Here is a 16464-nt window from a genome sequence, read left to right as displayed (position 1 = left end):
TAAATCACACAAAATGGGAATGAAAGCAAAAATGCACGCAAAACATGAGAGTAAGAGCGCATCAAAATACGAAAGTGACATCTGTTTAAAAGAATTGTGTGACTTAAATTATCACTAATTTTTCACAACAGCCTTTCATTATAAATTTCTACAGGTAGATTTGCAGCTGGAGTATCAACTTATACATATACTATGTATGTATTGCTTATATTCTTCAAATCTTAGACTCAATTGGAACAAGACCTTGAGTGGATGAACCCCATGTTCTCATTTGTCCCTTATCTTCATAAGTTGCAACACATCCTGAGTGTAACTTCATTGACTTTCACAACACTATATTTCAGGAAGATCCATGGTTCTCACTCTTTATGCATTTAAAAATATTAAAAGGGTATAAAGGTCATTTGCTTTAGTCCAAATGGCTTCTTTTATCAAATCCACTACAATAAGTCCCCAATTTGCCACTTGGATTTTGGGCAAGAACAAGCCCTCACAACTGTAAAGGCATATTGGTATATACAACAATATTTAGGGCCATTTGTAAACTCTAACATGATTTAATTTTTAATAAATTTAGGAAGATCCAACTTTGCCATCTAGAAAGAAGACCCCATTTTCCCCCATAGTAGAGAGAGAAAGAGAGAACAAGGGAAGAGAGAGAAAATTGGAGAGAGAGAAAGAAGGAGAGATCGAAGCAGAGTTGGCATAGACTCGAAGGAGAGAGAGTCGGCATTAATGGCGGAGGGGCAAAAACCGAGAAAACGCAGTGAAGAGAGTGTGAAGCTGTTCGTAGGTCAAGTGCCAAAGCACATGACTGAAGCACAGCTTCTCTCAATGTTCGAAGAGTTCGCTCTCGTCGACGAAGTCAACATCATCAAAGACAAGACCACGCGAGCTTCACGAGGTTCGCATTCGCTCTCTTCTTCAAATCCTCTCTCTCTTCTCTCTCAATTCTTTTACTGCATTTTCAAATCTCCGTCCAATTTGGATCGCAATGTGCGATTAAAGTTTTTTTTTTTTTAATTTTGCTTGAGATTTATATGGTTGGAATGTGGGAGGTTTGAAATCCCTAATTTGGTGTTCTTGTTGTTGCAGGGTGTTGTTTTCTTATATGTCCGTCAAGGGAAGAAGCAGACAAAGCAGTAAATGCGTGTCATAATCAGAGAACTCTTCCTGGGGTGGGTACTTAATAGTGCTTTCATATTTTTTATATTTCTACTTTCGCGTTCTCTAAGATCTTCTGTTATCAATAATGATGGTCATTTAAATAATTGATTTGGACAATTAATTCTTCTGACAGTGTGCAATTTTCACCTACAGACACTTGTACGCTAGGTCCCAATAATGTCTTCTTTAAACAGGAAAAAAAAAAAAAAAAGAAAAAAAAGAAAGAGAAGAAGTTCTAGTGACGTCGTAAACACTTTCTATATAAAGTTACTTCCTTTTTTTCTTTCCTTAAGCATCTTGCTACTCCTATTATAGAATTTATAAGGACCTGGATAATAGAATGGTGTGTGAGTTGCATTCAGGGTGAGGCTTGAAATGGGCATTGAACTTGAGAAATTAACGGTCAGTTAGTTTGCTTTAAACCACAAGAAGAAAGTACGTGCTTTTTCATTTGTCCAGAGTACCATGATGTTCCATAGATGCCATAACATTTGAATGCGGAGGACTTGTCTTAGAAACAGAATTTCTTTAGAGGGAAGCATTGATCACTGATCAATTACTTGTTGCTATTTGACTAACTTTGTGACTTGTTAGGAATGCTTAAAAGGAAAGGATAATTTGTGAAGATGCCTGTATCACAATAAGTGGAGTAGTAATAGCATTAGAAACTGTAACCAGATTCAGCTTGCATGAACCATATGGAAAATTGTGAATTTTTGGTAACAATTTGAAAATAAATGAGGAACTAGGGGAAACCCAATGGTCTTTTTTACAGCTAATAGGGGTAGATGTTCCCTTCTAAATTTCAAATTAATGGTCCATCTTTCCTCTTTTGGTTGTCCAGAATAGATGTTTGCTTCAAAAAGTTTTCTAAATTGTTTTTTCTAAATGATTATGGATGCAATTTGTTTAAATGGAGGGTTAACACTTAACATTGAGTTTGGAATAAGGGAGTTGTAACTCGCAAGGTAAAAAAGAAAGGGTAAAGGAAGAAAACATCATATTATGTTTGGTTAAAATATGAGGAGGCAATGAAAAGGAAAAGGAGGTAAGTGGAGGGCATTCTGTATCTCTAAGTTTAATGTTGTTCTTCTTTCAAAAGCGGGTGGAGATGGAGGGAAAGGATAAGGGAGCCTCGAATATTATTTTTGTCCCTATTTTTTTTTTTCTTGTTTATAAACCACACACCATTTGTCCCACTGAGGACCCGAATCTTCAACCTTCCATTTGTAAGGAGGAGGAGATACCACTTGGATGCAAATTGAAAGAATGTATACTTTGATTTTGCTAATCAACGGAATTCATAGTACCTATTTTTATTTTTATTTTTTTTCTTGATTAGTTTGGATTGCATATTTTAATTTTTTTCAATAATTCTCTTCTGAGTCACCAAATCATTTCCTATCATAAGTGGGCTGAAATATGTAAGTGCAGGCTGGTAAAAATTAAGCATTTTTTTGTTAATCTTTTTTTTTTTTTTTTTTTTTTTTCCTAAAAAAAAAATTTAACTTTTAAAACTTATTTCCATATTTATTTCTCAACCAAACAAAAAGAAGTAAAGTTGCAAATGAACCAAGTTGTTTATAAACAACTCGGGCTTGGCTTTTTTAAAGATCAACTTGAATTTATAGATGAAACAAAGGAGCCAAGCCGAGCTCCTCAACCTGTGCTAGGATAGACTCGTGAATACGCAACCTGTATGGGCTTGTAAACACATAATTTGCATAGGCTTGTATTGGCTCCATTTGTGAACATATGTCTTATAGGTTATTAATTATTCTTGTTTGTAATTTTGACAAGTTTCATGCCTATTTATTGATAATTAATTAATAACAAGTATGATGAAAATATAAAAAAATTAAGAAAATAAGTAAAAAAAACTAAAGCTTGATTTGGGCACATGAATGAACGAGCCAAGCTTGAACAACCTCGAGCTCAACTTGGCTCTTTTGCTGTTTTACAAAGGAGGGAACAACTTTCTTTCCAAAAATACCTTTCCAATACCTTCTCTCTTCACTTCCTTCTGATTTTCCATCTCTTGTACGGTCCTACAATGGAACATTACCATTGTGAACTGGTGTTACTTATGCAAAACAGATGGTGAGTCCGTGGATCACATTCTTATGCATTGTCCTGTGGCGTATGATTGTTGGAATCTTATTTTCAGTATTTTTGGTGTTCAGTGGGTGATGCCTGAACACTCTTTTCAATTAATCAACACACGGAGAAGATGACAAGTTAAAGGTCATGCGTATTTTTGGAGGATTGTCCCACATTGTGTTTGGTGGTGTATCTGGAGAGAGAGAAATAATAGAAATTTTGAAGGGAAGGAATCTAATATAGCTAATTTAAAATCTCATATTCTCCGTTCTCTTTTTTGTTATGTTAGAGGAAGTGCTTGCTCCTCGATTGCTAATTTTTTTGACCTTCTGGATTCTATTGGTCCTTAGGGTTTTTGTTCTTGTGTATTAGGGACGCGTTCCCCTTTTGAACGCTTTTCTAATAAATTTTACTTATCAAAAAAAAAAAAAAGATAAGATGTCAACTTTATTTTTGTAACAACCCTCACGAAGGCAAGTAATTTAATTAAATAATTCCTCTAAAATATAGGGGTATTACAATTTTGGAACCAACGATGTTGGTGATAAAGTAATATGATATCTTACCGAGAAAAATAAAGTAATGTTATCATTTGACAAGATGACATCCACACATTGGAAGATGTTGGAGGAAGGATGGACATGTAACAAAGTTTGGTGAAATGCATCTCATATTTACTTTTCAGTGGAATATATGTATTCCTTCATTCTTGTGAGCATAGAATCAAAGCAACAGTGGATTTATTTCAATCACTTGCGAATTGCTGAAGCAAGGCTTAATTAAATGTGAAAATGGCCAAAACCATGCTGACAAATAAGTTAGATAAGTCAAAACAAGTATAATTAAATTTGGTTCCCAGCCAAATAATAATAATAATAATAAAATAAAATGAAGAAAACCCCTTAACATGGTGATATAAAGAAAGGGATTTGAGAAATAGAAAAGGTCTCAATTGAATGATGTTGGCCAACCATGGATCACCAGAAGAAGCAACGATGGTACTTGATCATCAATAAGGATTTAGAAGTCAAGTTTCATTCATCTAATATATCATTTTGATTTATTGTTTTTACATAAACATGAGTAGAAAAACTGTAGGAACGCGAATGAGCAGTTCACTTACAAAAAAAGAAAAAAGAAAAAAGGAAAAAGAAAATGGCAGAGATAGGATCACAATAACATTGTTGTGCCCGAAACTGACAACATAATTACATGCAAGGCAATTCTCTTTAGGTTGTGTCTGGTTGCCGAGAATGATGATTAATGAATTGGTCATCACCAAGTCAGTTTCATCCGGGTATCAGTCAGGTTCTGGCCATTGCCAGATAATTACTTGTGTACAATTTATCTGAACCTCATGATTCATATAAGTTTATATAAACCTAAGGAGATGTATTGACGTAGGTCACCCACCAGCTAAGATTCTTTCTTCGCTTGAACTTAATCAAGAAGGAACTCGAGTGAGGGATGAAAGTTGTTTTATCCTACGGTTTTTATTCATAAAGAGAAAATTTTCAACTCTGTACAGATCTCCTATGCTTTTGTTTCAGTGTGACTCATGTTTTCTCTTTCTGATTTAAATGTATTATGTTCTTTGTGTCCAATCCAGGCATCAGGTCCATTGCAAGTGAAGTATGCAGATGGCGAGTTGGAAAGGCTAGGTGAAATATAATTTTCATCCTTTCATTACACATTTCATCCTTAAGACGGTTCTTGTAAACTGTGGTGGTCCAGTCTTTGTTCTCTATCTAATGCTGATTTTCTCATTGATTTTTCCATCTTATGTTATTCCTTCATTTCATTTGATAAATAATATTTTGTGATCTGTGATCCAGAGCACAAACTTTTTGTTGGTATGCTTCCAAAGAATGTTTCTGATGCTGAAGTTTCCGCACTATTTTCTCAATACGGAACTATAAAAGACTTGCAAATTCTGAGAGGTTCTCAGCAAACAAGCAAAGGTGCATTTTTAGTCTTGAATTCTTTTATTGTTTATGTTAAAGCTACTGAAATATATAGCATGACTTCATCTTGAGAACTCTATTACTTGTTCATCTATTACATAATTACAGGTTGTGCTTTTCTGAAGTATGAGACAAAAGATCAAGCTCTTGCTGCCATAGAGGAACTCAATGGGAAGCATAAAATGGAGGTTCGTGTTTATTTTTATCTGATGGACTTTTCATCTTGAAACATGCATATTGATGCTATATTATATATTTTGAAATTATGTTGAATCTTATATAGGTTAATGTATGAGAAATTTTGATAGACGTACTCAATTATGGAATATTGAATTGTATCAAGCGATACACAACTATACGCTGTAAATCTTAAGATAGATTTAATTTGACAAAAAATAAAATAGATCTGTCATCTATTAATAACAAAATACTTTATCAAACTATGGACACAAACTTCTCAAGGTTTATCTGTGGGAAATTATATTGAATCTTATATTGGTTGTTGTGGGGTGATAAACATTTAACACTTGCATGGTTCATGTATGAGAAAATTTGATAGACATACTCAATTATGGAATATTGGATTGTATCAAGCGATACACAACTATACGCCATAAATCTTGAGATAGATTTAATTAAAAATATAAAATAGATCTATCATCTATTAATAACAAAATACTTTATCAAACTATGGACACAAACTTCTCAAGGTTTATCTGTGGGAAAGATCTCCTCGAGGCACTGTTTCAAGGTTTATCCAACTCTTCAAAGATAGCTGGTAGATGAAGTGGGGCCTCCTTTGTTACATATATCTTTGGTTGAGACTAACTCAAGATTTTTCTCTTATGCCTCATGGCCAGCATGTGGTCTGCATTACAATGATAAATTGCTTTTGTGGATTTTTCATGGTGATGGGTGGATACAAGATACTGACGTTTTGTATCATAGAGACATAATTGTCTAAAACACTAAATGAAGCATCTTGACAGTTATTTACAAAAAAATTAATATAAAAATTGTATAACAAATTGTTGAATAAAATTTAATAAATAGATAAATGGTGCAGAATAAGCAATGTGGTGAAAATGGAATTTATTTATTTTTATGTTTAAATAAGAAAAGCAAGCCTAACATGCCGTTGCTAGACATCACTATGATGCTCAACATATTTTACATTTGTGAACATTCATTTTATCTTTATATGTATGTTTCTTTAAAAGAGAATTTTAAATACAAAGAAAATCTAACTAGTCTTGATGAAATTCCTAACAGGGTTTTGCTGTCACATTATTCGTAGTCTAACATACTCAGATCTGTAGACATTCTTAAATATATTTTCTTTTCAGTTCAGAAAAAAACAAAATTGAAGAATAGAAATATTAAAAAATTGTCAAATTGTTTTTTTGGAAAATTTGCAGATCCAAACATTGGACTTGCTTCCAAATTTTTTTTAATTAAGCACATCATAGTCCTTCAAACATTCATTCAAATTTGATATATCTTGTTTACTTCCAAAAAAAAAACACAATATAAAAAACCTAGAAAAATTCAATAATCCAACAAAAAAGTGTATGATGGCACCTAGATTTACAGAACACTACATTCTTGAGAAATTAACATCACGATTGCATGCCATTCATAACCAACTGTGAGAAAATGAAAAGTTATACCTTTTTTATTGAAGAAACGTGACCCAAAAGTTCCAAATAGTCAAGCCTTGAATTGTTTTTTGAAATCTTTGATTTTTGTTATCTAAATCTTAGCAATGGAGAGGAAGGAAAGTGTTTGGTAATTTTGATACGCGGATCTAATGAAAGCCAATTACTCACAAATCTTCTTGCTATACAATGATGAATTGGCCAATACTGGGACAGTATGGCTGATATGCATGAATCATCTACATATGGGGATTATAAGGATTATGTATGCATGTGTTGATACCGTTATGGTGGGCCTTGCACCTGAGTCACTCGGGATCAGCCGGGTCTTTAGACCTTTGCTTGTGACTGTGAGTCAGCAGCATGTAGGGCATTCGATTGGCTTTGGAATTTGTTTCCAGGATGTGGTAAATGGCCATTTAAATGGTTTACATGCTGCTGCTGCACCGCTATCCAGAAGAGTCCATTGAGTTATGGTTTGGAGAGTAGCTGACTTTTGCTGATAAATCTTTTTCACATGCCTCTGGACTCAGATACCAAAGATATTTCTGTTATCTGTACATTCAATGGATCAGAAAATGTTAATGTAGAAATTCTTCATTTTTTCACATGCCTCTGGCTATTGTAACATATGTCTGCAAGTTGTCATAGTTCTGCAGGAACGATTATACTAAATATTGTTATAATGTATTCCTGATTGTGCTTGTATGCTAAATATTTCAATTATGTTTTCAAGGGTTTATGCATATTCAATGCAGTTTCCCAAAATCCATGACGTCATGGTGAATAGTTTCAAATGCTCAAGGTTTTGCTTTCTGCCTCGTTCTGAAGAAGTTGTGTTTTCAGTATATCAAGCCTCTGTTTGCTGCCTTATTTTGAATTTGTTCCGTATTTCATTTATACATAGATTGAAGACCTCGTGGTGGTACAGATGAATTGCTTCGGTCAGTTATTATCTTATCTTTTTCTGTATTAGGGTTCAACTGTTCCTTTAGTTGTCAAATGGGCAGATACAGAAAAGGAAAGGCAGGCTCGCAGGGCTCAGAAAGCTCAATCTCAGGCTTCTCATGCGTCAAATGCTGACTCCACACAACATCCATCTTTATTTGGAGCCTTGCCAATGGGTTATTTTCCCCCATACAATGGTTACGGGTATCAGGTTTGTTTTCGTGTGTTTAGTAGTTTATGTTTCTTTTATGTCATGTTCCAACAGCATAGTATCCTTTCCTTACCTCTGAATTCCTCAGTCATCACACTCTGCTTATTAATTTTTTTTTTTTTTTGGCTTTTGCACCCCTGATCTTGTTTTGATACTATTAGCTTTTGAGGGTGCAATTTGATTAACTCGTATAACTGTCTTTATAGGCTCCGGGACCTTATGGACTCATGCAGTACCGCCTGCCTATGCAGAATCAACCTGCTTTCCATAATATGATTCCACCAGTAAACCAAGGAAATGCTTTACGTGGAGTTACACCTGATCTTGCCGCTGGTGTGGCCCCAAGAAATTATGCTATGCCACCTGCGAGTTATGTGGGTTCTGCTTATTCAGCAGTGCCAGGAGTTCAGTATTCTATGGCATATCCCGGGGGAATGATAAGTAGCCGGCCTTTGAGTGGTTCAATTAGTCCTGTACCACCTGCTTCTCTTACCAGTCCCTCTGCAGCATCTTCAAGTGTCAGTGGAAGTTCTGGGGGTCAGGTTGAAGGTTGTTAAAATTTTATTATATAGCAGTTTATGTTTTTACTGATATTACTTTACATAACTTCTTTGTGGTTGTTTTACTGTTTATTAACAATTGGCTTTGAACTTAGGTCCACCTGGCGCCAATTTGTTTATTTATCACATTCCTCAAGAATTCAGTGATGAAGAGCTTGCAAATGCCTTCAAAGGATTTGGTAGAGTCTTGAGTGCCAAGGTCTTTGTTGACAAAGCCACTGGTGTTAGCAAATGTTTTGGTATAGACATCTCATTTTTACTTCAAAACTGGTATAATTATTGTTATAAGTTGCCTCTCTAATCATCTTCTGTTGGCAGGATTTGTCAGTTATGATTCACCACAGTCTGCTCAAGCTGCAATTAATATGATGAATGGCTGCCAGTTAGGTGGTAAGAAGTTGAAGGTTCAACTTAAAAGAGACAACAAGCAAAATAAACCTTATTGATTTGAAGGTAAGCCATGAACAAATCAGAATTGTCTACCACATATGGTAACACGCAACCTGTATATCTGGGAGTTTGCTCCACTATCAGCTATTGTAGGGTGGATTTCAGATATCAGACAATCAATAGTGCTACTCCATCCTACTACCTGAAGGGATTGAAGGCCCAAAAACTTGTAATTCTTGGTCGATTATATGCCAATGTAATTTGTAATTTATGTAACATGTAATTTCATTTATACATTGATTATTAATTCATTGATTTTTCCTCGATAACATCTTTTAGTGGTATATTTCTTTACAAATATCCCTGACAAGCCATTGTTTACCCCTTTTTTAAAGTTTTGTTTCTGTTTCTGCCATTACAACAACCATCAATAGTTTTTCGAAAATTTTCCAAATCCTTCTTTTGTTATTAAATGGATGTTGAGAACTATAATTGTCTTATGCTGGATACAATTTGTAAGTATGACGTGCTTTCTCTCCTCAGCATTGTGTGAAGCTCAGTACTCTTTGCACTCTCTTTCTTCTCTTTGTGTTCCTTGACGTGATTGTAGACTTTGAAGAGCATGGCATGCATTCTTCCTGTCAAAGTAATGTCCAAAAGAGGCATTTTGAAACACAGAGTCAGGTCCGCGAAGACGCGAAGTGCTTGTTCATCATGTTTGTTTCCGTTGAAGACATGTTTATATGTGCAGTAAATCTCAGGTATTATGCATCTAAAATCCATTTTGATGCCTGGCTTTCTTTCCTGTTACTTAATCTTCTGGTTTGGTTGTTCAATCATACTATTCAGAAAAGAAATTTTGATTATACATTAATCCAGGATTCTGCATATCGTGTTTCCCTTTGTTGCAATTTCTTTTTTCTAGTTTAGGCAACTTTGTTGCATCTAAACCCTTTTGTGACCTTACTCCCATGGGCTTAATTTGATATGTATAAAAATAATGGGCTTATTCCAAGTTATTATTTTTCCCTTTTGACCTTTTTGTCATTTATTATTTCAGGATAGATCATGTGGATAATCCATTTGATTGCGATTTGCATTCCAACTTTGGATTTCTGCTCCCTTGTTGACGCTGTCTTGACTCTTACTCTTCCTTAAGTTTGAGTATCGTATTGCTCACATACACCTCAAGTCAAACATCGCATTGCTCACGTACATCCTCAAGTCGAGCATCGGATTGCTTTCGTACAGCCTCAAGTCGGGCATCACATTGCTTGCGTACATCCTCAAGTCGGGCAACATAATACATGCATACTCACTTTAACAAGAATTACACATGGTTCTTGTTTTTCCTCAAGTCAGACATTGGATTGCTTGCATACAATCTCAAGTTGGGCGCAATGGCTTGAACCGACAATTATAGCTATGGCTACATAATATACACTACCCAGATAGCCTCCGAGGACTTAGTATGAGGTAGCTTGTACAAGGTAATAACTTTAGTTTATACGTATCATCCAAAGGCTCATCAAATTTGACACGTATTATTGTGTTTTCCAATATTTGGTCGGATTTAGATTAGTTGACTAATTTAGAGATAATGTTCAAGAGTTTTTCAAATTTAGTCTGATTTAGTAAGTTAACTAAGTAAGAATTAATGTTAAGAGGATGTGTTAAAACTGATTGAATTCAATGTATTATTCACAAGCCAACTTGACTTGTATGGAGGCATATCTTTGCAGTGCAAATTAATTAGTGCCTATCTTTAATGAACTTAAATGGTTGGCACATTTGCAGCAACATCTAAACTATCTTGGATCTTTGACAGAAGATGATCACAAGAACGCTAAAGAAGGGTATGACAAAAGCGCAAAAACTTGATGCATACTTTTCTAAAATTCTTTAACATGCTCGTGGAAAGGTCTTATTCCTTATATTTAAGAATGAGGTTCCAAGAAAATTGTGATTTTTCATTAATCTAGGATTCTGCATATCGTGTTTCCCTTTGTTGCAATTTATTTTTTCTAGTTAAGGCAACTTTGTTGAGTCTAAACCCTTTGTGGCCTTACTCTCATGGGCTTAATTTGGTATGTATAAAAATAATGGACTTATTCTAAGTTAATTTTTTTCCAGTTGACCATTTTGTCATTTATTATTTCAGGATAGATCATGTGGTCCTTGGATAATCCATTTGATTGCAATTTGTATTCCAACTTTGGATTTCTGATCCTTTGTTGATGCTGTCATCACCAAGGAGAGTGGAGGAAAGAACTGATCTTTTTGACTCGGAATTCCAAATGGACAAGGTATGGTATCTTCAGCCCGATTAATCATTGGCTTGATGATACAGAAATACGATAACCCATGGATCCCAATATCTGGTGCATCTGCCTACATATTTGTGTTTGTATTGCTATATACATTTATATCCGTTTGTGACTGAAGGGGAGAGCCATGAAATAGTAAAGTACTCTAGTGCATCTGCCTACATATTTGTGTTTGTGACTGATGGTTTCTCACATAAAAGCACATCTGTTGCTCAAAATGGTGGACTTTCACGCAAGAGTCCAAATAGGGTTGCGACACGTTTGGAAACAAGTGCGATGTTGAAAAGTGTCATAACCAATTGTTGATGGGGAATTTCCTGGAAATTTTAACTGAATCGTAATAATATTTATATGTATTATCTTTCAACAAAATACATGCTTATCAGCAAGAGATACTACCTTTGTTTTTCTGTTGAACTGGTAAATGATAAGTAGGCTAATCAAGCTGAAGAGGAAATACTTGAACTTTTAACCTCAATTTAAATGTTACATGCTAAGGTTGTAGCCTAGTGGTACTTCCTTGCCTTCCAAAGTAGAAGGTTGAGGGTTTAGGTCCCCATAGGGACAAGTGGGTGTGTGAGTGTGTTACTTGCCAAGGTAAAAACAATGTTACATGCACTTGCCAACCGAATAACACACCAGCTTAGTACCAAATTCGCTAGTTTATGTTATTTTATTTATTGCCTTCATCCCCTTACATGGTTAAATTGACATTCAATCTCCCTCATTATGCTCCTTTACAAGATCACGAAGTGAAGCTGTTCATTTTTCAAAGTGATCTTTCATAGCTTAAGTGATGTCTGGGAAAAGGGTAGGGTATGTTAGAGGCTATTGTTGTAAGTCAGGGTATTATTGTACTTTTACTCATCTTGATATATAAATGTGAAGGGTGTAGGGTTTTGACTATATGCCTCTTTTCTCAGATTTCTTTCCTCCCTCTTCTCTTCTTCTTCTTCTAATCTAACCATAAAACACACATACACAAGCTTCAACTTGATATCAGAGCAGGTTTGTCATATCCTACTCTATACTCTACTCATCTTGGATCTTCGGATCAATTCGTCTCGGATCTCCGGATCAACTCGTCTCGGATCTACTCGTTTTAGACTCTCGACAACTTCGTATTTAGTTTCAAGTTGGACACTTGTGTGTACCAACTTGAGGGGGAGTGTTAAAGTTACTATATTTGGACTAACCGCCTGGTTATGCGGTTCCTAGTAGTGAGCACCTTATGTGTTGATTGCAAAAGGCTCTTTATGGCCTAAAGCAGTCACCTTGTGCATAGTTTGATAGATATGTTGCTGTGGTTATCGCATTGGTTTTCAGCGCTCTACTTCTGATCGTTCTGTCTTTATTTGTTGCTCTTCTGCTGGCATTGTTGTCTTGATTGTCTATGTTGATGATATTATCATCTCTAGGAGTGATTCTACGGGTATTGCTGGGTTGAAACGTCATTTGAGCCAACAATTCCATACTAAAGATTTGGATGCTCTTCGATATTTCCTTGGAATTGAAGTTGCTCGTTCTCGCTAGGGCTCTAACTTGGGCGGGCTAACCCAGCCCAACCTAAGCCCAGCCCAGAAATTTTGAAATTGGGGCTTATATTCACAAATCGGGTTCATGTTCAAAACCCGGACACATTCGGGTTGGGCTCGGGCTCAACCCGAAACCCAATTTTTTTTTTTTTTTTTTTCTCTCTCCTCTTTCTCTTTCTCTCTCTGTAGTACGACACAACTTCGATGCAGAGGAGAACCAAACAATTCTCCATCGTATCTTTGTCGCTCGCCATGGCCATGGGAGTCTCTTCTTCTTCTGTTCTTGATCTGAGAGGGATTCATGGTGATTAAATTGTACTTGATCTGAGAGGGATTCATGCAGAAATTGTGCTCCTCGATCTTCACAAACTGTGGCTGATATGCTTTCTGGGCATCTCCAAGAATTGCTTTCGTCTCCGAGAATTGGAAGCAATTCATCGTCGACGACGGCGACGAAGACGACGAGCAGTTGAATCTGAAATGGGTTTTGATTTTTTGAACAATTTGAAATGATATGCCGATATGGGTTTTGATATAGGTACTAGGTTTTGAACTTCTGATTCTAGCAGACAGATAGATAAATTGAAATATATGGGTTTTGAACTTCTGATTCTTGTTGATTTTGTAGTTGCGCAGAGAGAGAGAGAGAGAGAGAGAGCAATTTCAGACTTAGAGAATGAGAATAGAGATGGAGGCGATTGGGGGAGGCTGAAATGATTTGCCCTAAAAATATATATATTTTTAATAATAATATAATTAAATATATATAATATATATATAAATTTCCGAGGAAAATTGTTTTTTTTTTTTTAAATTAACCCGTTAACCCGACCCAACCCGTCCGAAAATATTCGATTTGGGAAATTTTTTAAAATTAACCCGTCAACCCGACCCAACCCGTCCGAAAATATTCGATTTGGGTTATGACCCAACCCACGTTAAGTACAATTCGGGTTGGCCCAAGCCAACCCGATTCGGGTTGAGGTTGGGTTTGGGTTGGGTTGGATTGGGCCAGCCCAACTTGCAGCCCTAGTTCTCGCCATGGTATCGCTTTATCACAATGGAAATACTTTTTTGATCTTTTGTCTAAGACTGGTATGGTAGGTGCTCGACTGATTGATACTCCTATGGATACTTCGGTTAAACTTGATGGAGAACGGGGGAGTTGTTTGCCGATGTTGGTCGATATAGACGTTTGGTTGGAAAATTGATTTATCTTACTGTTGATATATATTTTTTGTAAGTATTTACTGTTGATATTACTTATGTTGTCGCTGTCATTAGTCAATATATGCATGCTTCTCGTCAACCTCACTTTGAGGCTGTTTGTCATATTTTGCGCTTTTTGGAGGGTGCTACCGGGACTGGCTTGTTGTATAAACCTTCTTCCTCCCTCTCTGTAACAGGGTTTAGTGATGCTGACTGGGTTGGTAGTCGCTCTGATCGACAATCTACATCTGGTTATTGCACCTTTGTTGGTGGTAACCTTATTACTTGGCGTAGTAAAAAGCAGACTGTTGTTGCTCTCTCCAGTGCTGAATCTGAGTATCGTGCTATGGCTCACAATGCCTCTGAAATGTTATGGGTTCGCTCTCTTCTTCTTGAAATGGGTACTGATGTTCCTACTCCTATGCCAATGCATTGTGATAATCAAGCCGCTATCTTTATTGCTACAATCCTGTTTTTCACGAGAACCAAGCATACCGAGGTTGATTGTCATTTTATTTGTGACTTGCTGATGCGAAAACAGATTGTTACTCCATATATTTGCTCTAACGATCAGCTAGGTGATATTCTTACAATGCCATTGGCTCGTGGTGCATTTCATCGGTTATGCTTCAAGCTAGGCATGTTTAATTTGTATGCTCCAGCTTGAGGGGGAGTGTTAGAGGCTATTATTGTAAGTCGGGGTATTATTGTACTTTTACTCCTCTTGATATATAAAAGGGAAGGGTGTAGGGTTTTGACTCTATGCCTCTTTTCTCTCAGATTTCTCTCCTCCCTCTTCTCTTCTTCTAATCTAACCATAAAACACATACACACATACACAAGCTTCAACTGGGTACATTTGGGTGATCCAGTTAGGAACTCTAGGTTTATTATAAATTATGCGATGTCTGGGAAAATGTTAGTATTCATACTGGTGATCCAGTTGGGAACTCTAGGTTTATTATAAATAATGATAATGCTTAGATTGAACTAAGTTGTGACTTTCATTCTGTTATTAAGGTTTTGGAAAGAGTTGTCAATGATTCTTGGGATTTACGTCCATTGTGCCTGATCACTTATAAAAATAAAAAATAAAAAAGTCCGGTCCTACACTGGCTGGAATTTTCAGCTCACAGATGCCCATACAGATTGTAAACTATTTCGAGTCAGGTAGCTTGCATTTCTTTCAATTGTATTGGTCATTTTAAATTGTTGTAATAGTATACTACTTTTTTTGTATTATCAGTCTGCTTGATACCATTGGCTGTTGAATTAGAGGGTACACGACGAAGGCTTCATTGAACTGACATGCCTTAGTTGCATATATTTGATTAGATTTGCTTGCATCTTTTGAGATGAAGATATTTGTCTTGCAGCCAAGGTGGTTTGGTACCATGGGAATTTTCATACAGACTTTGATCCATGTAATAACTTTAAAACATTAAAGTTCCGAGAGCATTACTTTAAGAACTTGCCATGTTTTCTGTATGTTGAAGGCTTCCCGGTATTTTCGGATCTGAATTTTATGACTTGTTTCCAATTTTTGTAATGTATATTGAAAATAAAGGGTGTCTAACAAGTAGCAGGTGCCTGATAGTTGTGCAGATTAGGTACACTGAGAAATTAGAGAGATCTTCTTGGGTTTCTCCCAGGTCCCACCATGCTTTTAGGTTCTATAATGTCATCTATCTTTCCACGAGAGGTGCACTTGGTCCTCCTTGCATGTTGATTCTGAATTTCTGATACTAAATAGCCACCTTCTGTGCCAAGTTGTCATAATCACTCTATAAAGTTGGTTACAGTTCCATATCTGTGGCTTGTTTCCAAAGGTGGTTTGACAATTTGTGGTATTTTAATGATTTTGTTTTCCTTTGTAATGAATTGGAACCCTATCTGAACTTTTAGTTAAGCCTTAGATCATAATGTTGTGTCAGCACCGAGTGTAAAGATTTTGTAATGTTGCCGTCTCCATCAGAGTTCTTGAAATCTTTCCTGAAACTGGATTGGAAATTGAATATCTTCATTAGGTGCTGACTGATGCCATGATCCAACTTGTTAGCCAGTTCTGACATTGTAGTGTTGTGCCAGTTGCAAGCATCTTCATAAATGACTACTATATTAGGATGACCAGTCATGCCTTCTTATGAAGCACACTGGATAAGTTCCCTAGTGAATGGTACGAGGGATGACCAGTTGTGCCTTCTTGTATTTACTGTTGCAGGCTTGCAGTTATCATGCTCAGAATCTAGGCTGAAACTATAGCTAGGCTCTTGCTGAATTTTATCCAGGGTAAAGCAGAACTCATAACCTGGTTGTGCCTCCTTGATTTTATAGTTTTTTCCCCTTTCCTTTTCATTTCCTGTTGGACCAGCTCCTTTTGGAAGAAGTGTTATCG

At 36.1% G+C, this 16464-nt stretch overlaps 1 protein-coding gene across 1 annotated transcript; it reads left to right on the top strand.

The window, feature by feature from the left end:
* Positions 1–509: 509 nt before the first annotated feature.
* On the top strand, positions 510–9327 carry LOC132306962 (RNA-binding protein BRN1-like). The gene is made up of 9 exons (XM_059804578.1): positions 510–904; positions 1096–1178; positions 4877–4928; positions 5103–5228; positions 5340–5419; positions 7866–8048; positions 8255–8597; positions 8704–8847; positions 8927–9327. The coding sequence occupies exons 1-9, from the start codon at positions 736–738 to the stop codon at positions 9052–9054; spliced, it is 1308 nt and encodes a 435-aa protein (XP_059660561.1). The 5' UTR covers positions 510–735; the 3' UTR covers positions 9055–9327.
* The last annotated feature ends 7137 nt before the right edge of the window (positions 9328–16464 follow it).

This window comes from Cornus florida, unplaced genomic scaffold (genome assembly GCF_030987335.1).
Source record: "Cornus florida cultivar Cherokee Brave unplaced genomic scaffold, ASM3098733v1 CherokeeBrave_3.0.0_Hap2_Chr05, whole genome shotgun sequence".
In the NCBI taxonomy this organism is placed as follows: Eukaryota; Viridiplantae; Streptophyta; class Magnoliopsida; order Cornales; family Cornaceae; genus Cornus; species Cornus florida.
The sequence above is the reverse complement of the archived record's forward strand: the minus strand, read 5'-3'. Positions and strand labels throughout refer to the sequence as shown.

Excerpts from the sequence above, each read along its gene's own strand:
- LOC132306962 (XM_059804578.1), top strand. The coding sequence starts at position 736 with ATGGCGGAGGGGCAAAAACCGAGAAAACGCAGTGAAGAGAGTGTGAAG. Across the intron at positions 5,229-5,339 it reads TTCTCAGCAAACAAGCAAAG|GTTGTGCTTTTCTGAAGTAT; the intron begins GTGCATTTTTAG and ends ACATAATTACAG. Across the intron at positions 8,598-8,703 it reads TTCTGGGGGTCAGGTTGAAG|GTCCACCTGGCGCCAATTTG; the intron begins GTTGTTAAAATT and ends CTTTGAACTTAG.